This window comes from Strongylocentrotus purpuratus, unplaced genomic scaffold (genome assembly GCF_000002235.5).
Source record: "Strongylocentrotus purpuratus isolate Spur 01 unplaced genomic scaffold, Spur_5.0 spur5_contig_842, whole genome shotgun sequence".
Classification (NCBI taxonomy): domain Eukaryota; kingdom Metazoa; phylum Echinodermata; class Echinoidea; order Camarodonta; family Strongylocentrotidae; genus Strongylocentrotus; species Strongylocentrotus purpuratus.
Window position 1 is genome coordinate 1,330,001 of NW_022145549.1, and position 5,186 is coordinate 1,335,186.

Genomic DNA, 5,186 nt, shown 5'->3' on the forward strand with positions numbered 1-5,186 from the left:
AATGACAACTTCTTTTTTAATTTGATTTTCCATCTTTGTTTTCCCTATCCCTCCACCACTACAGACCTACCCCTCCTCCCATTGCGCCTAAACCGAAGAAGAAGTACAACACGAGTCCAAGTGGTTCCAGCAACCCGCCCTCATCGCCAGATACAACATCACCTGACACTACGCCTGAGATCTCCTTTGATGACGTAAGTAAATTTCTTTGCCCACACCCAGGCGCGGATCTACGGGGGGGGGGTTTAGGGGGTTTAACCCCCCCCCCCCTCCTTGGGCGCCCCCCCCAAAAAAAAAAAAAAAAAAAAGAAAAAAAAACGCACGCTGGAGAGAAACCCTTTCAAGTGCAAATATTGTGAGAAGATATTCAACTCATCTGGTAACTTAACCAAACACATGATAACTCTGGATATAACTGTGTATTTAACTGTTACTTGATTTAAAAAGACGTTATCATGCACTGCTTTTTATGGTCTCCATTGTGTTAATAGATGCCAGGAAAACATCACTTACGGGGTTCAAATAAACACCCCCCAAAAAAATCGGCTAGCCGCTTCGCGGCTCGTGGACGATGCTCCGCATCGTCATTATTTTGGTCAACCCCCCCTTAGCAAAAAGCTAGATCCGCCCCTGACACCTACCTTTAAAAATGACAATATATTATCCTTATTTTGAGTATTAATTGAGAAGAAGCTTAGCTTGTTATATCATATACTTAAAATTGTAATTATAAGTATATACATCGATCTCCTCCGTGTTCATAAAATGTGTGTATGTAAAACTCTTTGAGAACCCATTCTTCGTTGAACTGTGCTATATAATATTATTATTATCATTACTATTAGTAGGTGATCTGCAGCAAATCTGCATATCACCTCTTGATTTCGTCAGAATCTTTGTTCTATGGTTAAAAAAAATTCTTTATTCTTTCTTTTCTGCAACTTTTTGTGTGGTCACATTTTCTTTAAAAAATCACGCACCATTCAATCACTCAATTTTGCCCCACTAATTCCCCCTGGTCAGGACTAGAAGACCTCTCGCTTTCAGTATGATCACTCAAACGTGACGTCATCTAGGCGACAATTATTGTGAAATCGCAATATCAATCATATTTTCTTAACAAGCCTTAACTTAACTTCAGGTCAAGGGTCAATATCCGTTATGTTATATAGTGTCCATGTGTGTATCATAACCTGCTCCTAAAAGCGCGTCAACATTTGAAAATGCTCAAAATCACTTCCTGATCAATTTAGAGTATATTTCAGGCCAGTTATGCCGCTCAAAAACTTTGAAAAACCTACCACTAGGCATAAGGAAAGCCTCATAAATTATGTTGCTGTTTTCAAAGTTTTGTTGAAGACGCACTTGTTTTCAGAAGCTTTTGGATAGTTTTGTTTTATTGTGTGTCTGTAAAGTAGCAATGTTAGGAGATGTTTGTTTCCATCAAAGTGCAATAGAGCAGCATTTATCAATCGGAGTGCCTCGGCACCCTGGGATGCCGCAAGACATATCTAAGTATGCCGTGAGAGAAAATGAGCTATATATAGATTTATTTATTTCTAATTGAGAATAACGTCAATTTCGTAAAAAAAGAAATAATAGAAACCGCTATGTACTTTCATGAGGTGATAACATTTTTCTTGTTGATGTGTTTATTTTGTAGATTGTCATTGAAACGCCCCAGTTGAAACCGTACAAGCGGATACACGGACCCCAGGGAAGGCGGAAACCGCAGCGCTTCTCAAACCAATCCGAAAGCCGACAATCCGAGCTAACGCTGGAATCCGATCTGTCGCGATGACGTCGTGGTCACGTGATCTAGTTTTTGTCGTCGCAAACAAAACTTGAATCTATGGAACAAGAACCAAATAGTAACAATTTGCCTTGTGTTGAGCAATTTACTTTGAACAGAATTAAAGAAGGTGCGGAATGGTGTCCGGGGTGATTTGTATAAAAACAACGCGTCGGGATGACGTCATAATCATGGTGCTTAGGCTAATTCGTGCATTTTTGCCTTGCTGGTGGTTTTGCAACAGTTAGAACTGAAAAAGAGTAAAACTGTAAGAAGATACTTTATATTTTACATTTTTAGTCTTAGACGTTTTAGACTAAACTGCATAATGCCTTTGAATTAGAAGCTGCCTTTGCTGTTGCAGAACTGATTTGTATTAATCGGAGATGAATCTTTCAATTACTGCCTTGAAATTTGTCTGATTAGTCTGATTACACTCTGGCTTTCCAAATGCAACGTGATATGTCACTGTTCCAAAGATTTTAGAGACATACTGTTCATTATATTAGTTCAATGGCTGGGTCATATCCACACATTTTACTATAACGCTGGCTATTATTCCAGAACGCACATTTCGATCGCACGAGTAACGTCACTCTGCATGGTGTCCAGTCGTTTCTCACAGCGAAACTGAACAGTGCTTTCCTCCAGATTGTACATAGTGTACTTCAGAAGCAGGTTCGGGTACCAGGCTACCCGGTAGGACGATTGCATGCCAAATTCTTTGTCAATTACACGTCACATGATGTGTTGATCTCAATTATTTGAATGCGTTTCGCCAAACTGTTCACATTTTGACAAAGCGACAGTTAAGGAGATTCAAATCGGGCACACCTGTCTTACATTGGTGATAAGAATTTAAAAAAAAAATATTTGTCAAGAATTTATATGGTGAAAAACTAACTAGAATGAAGTTAGAATACCGCATGTACAGATAGAATACGTACACTTTGATGTAAGAATTCAATAAATGTTGGGAATTTTTGTTTGTACATTGGTAGCCAGAAAATATGACAAATAATTTAGTGCAATTTGTCATGGCTAACCTTCAACAACATAAGACAACATAAGCGCCTCAGCGTTTTTTTTAGGAACCCGATGAAGCCCAACCGACTGAGGTAAACCGATGATGGAAATCCGGTGGGTGCGAACCGGTGAAGGCAAATCGATAAAGGCAAGGTGATTTAGGCAAACCGATGCCATGGATGCAAACCGATGTAGGACATACATTGGATGCAAACCGATTAAGGAAAACCGATGGATACGGCCCGCTGAACGAAACCGACGAGTGCAAGCTGATGTAGACAAACCACCAGGCAAACCGAAGGAAGAAAACCGATTAAGGAAATTTATAGGACGCAACCAGACGAAAGCAAACCAATGGAAGTTAAACTATATATGAAGGAAACCGATGGAAACAAACCGATGAATGTAAACCGATGAAGTTCGAAATGTAATAACATTCATAATTATATCGTTATTAACAACGAGGGCAATCCAACATTTATAATTATATGTCGTTCCTTTGTATGAAAGCAAGAAAATAAGAGAAACAGAATAAATGGTAAAAGTTTAAAATAGTTTTGGACCAATAATACGAAAGTTATGATTGTTTGGACTTTCTGTTAAAGGTATACTCATAACTACTGTTGGCTATATTATGAAATAACAAGAACACCAAACCCATGGAAAGAACAACTCATGGGTAATTTCAATGCACTTTTATAGCAAGGAAATCATGTTCGGGTTGCGTAATACGTCATGTTAATATTCGCACAATTCAATTTGTGATTTAAAAGGCCATAATAATTGTATTACTTTTAACATTTTCGAAGGTCTTTGCTCTCGTTATATATATATATATATATATGCATCAAATATTTTTTGAATTTAGGATATACCTTTCATACAACAATTATTTATCTAAAAATTATATTGCAGAAGATATTGATTATTGTTTAAGCAGCTTGCAAACTGTTTGCTTTAAATTGTATCTACAGTGCGTATAAAAAAAGTATACCCCACTTTGGTAGCTTATTATTAAAAATTAATAATCAATGTTGCCTTGAAATCTTTTTGATGGTAAAGAATAATTTGTGTTCTGTATAAACTTATACCATATTCATACGGATGACTGAGCACTAGGTTCTTTAAAAAGTGCCGTCAAAATCTTGTACCAAGCTTTGGCTAATGAACCGCACGTTGGTCAGGTAATATATTTATGTTACCGAGGTCTTAAATTCTTTTAAACGTTAAATTCTGTTTAATGCCTCCGCCCTTCGTTGTTTAAAGTGATCCAATGTATCTAAGCTTTCACAGGACCTCAAACCACATGATAACCTTTTTTTAATAATTAATAATATTAAGGCGCAAGTAAGCAAGGGGAAATAAAATAATGCGATTGTTGACTTGCTGTCCCTTATCACGAGAGGGCAGTGTTCATGAAACTGTTTGTGGTCGAACAGACAATCGAGTTCAAGCTTTTCATTTCTTTTTAATTTTTGTACCTTTATTTATTTTACTAATTTTAATTTAATACGTATAGCTACGGATTGCTTGTCATGGATTGGATAAATTCGCTTTTCTGTTTACTGCTTACTATCATGATGAAAATAACTATGATAATGATGTTGATGATGATGTTGATGAGGAAGATGATGGTGGTGATGATGATGACGATGATGATGACGACGATGATGGTGATGATAATGAGTATTTACATGTATATATACAATTATATAAAAGTTGTACAATTTATGAAGGTTATATTTAGTAAAGTAACGAAAAAGTTCTGTACATTAGGTTAAACTATGTCAGCATGAGAGTTTGCTTTTCTTTCTATTTTTAATTTTTTGAATTTTGCCTTCAAATGATTGATTCTAATGAAGTTTTTATCAATGATTTGTTTCGTATGTGAAATGTGATTTTGTTAATACATTCTAACAATTTATTTCAATAAATACACATTAAATTTAATCGATTTAATAATATTACTATTCTATTTTGGTTTGCTGGTCCATATCTGTTTTCTTTGTGTTTTCTTCATTTGTAATGACATACGGCCGCTAAGTCAGCACCTATCTTAATATTTTGATAATGAAATAAAGATTTACAAGATATGATGATAATGCTTTCTTTCGTTCCTTAAAGTTCTTTTTATTTTCATTATGCTTTACTTCTTATTCTTCTTCTTTCTCTTCTTTCTCCTTCTCCTTTTCCATTTTCTCTTTGTTCTTCTTCTGCAGTCGAATGAAACGGAAGAGTTAATGACCTAATTGTAAATCTGTCGAAGGCGAAAACAGATTTAAGAATGATAAGAAGGAGATCAACTCGGCTAGAAGTGGGGTAAAATAATTCTAAATATTTTCGACGGAATTCTCAATGAATAGATGTT

General features: G+C 35.9%; 1 protein-coding gene across 2 annotated transcripts in view; it reads left to right on the plus strand.

Moving 5' to 3' along the window:
• The window catches only part of LOC115918763 (PH domain-containing protein DDB_G0287875-like), a 26,186-nt gene extending 21,375 nt beyond the window's left edge, over positions 1-4,811 (plus strand). For both annotated transcript variants that reach the window (XM_030989695.1, XM_030989692.1), the window contains exons 4-5: positions 65-194; positions 1,664-4,811. In XM_030989695.1, coding sequence (XP_030845555.1) covers positions 65-194; positions 1,664-1,801 — 268 coding nt within the window. In that variant the 3' untranslated portion in view covers positions 1,802-4,811. The remainder of the gene's footprint in view (positions 1-64; positions 195-1,663) is intronic.
• Positions 4,812-5,186: the final 375 nt, after the last annotated feature.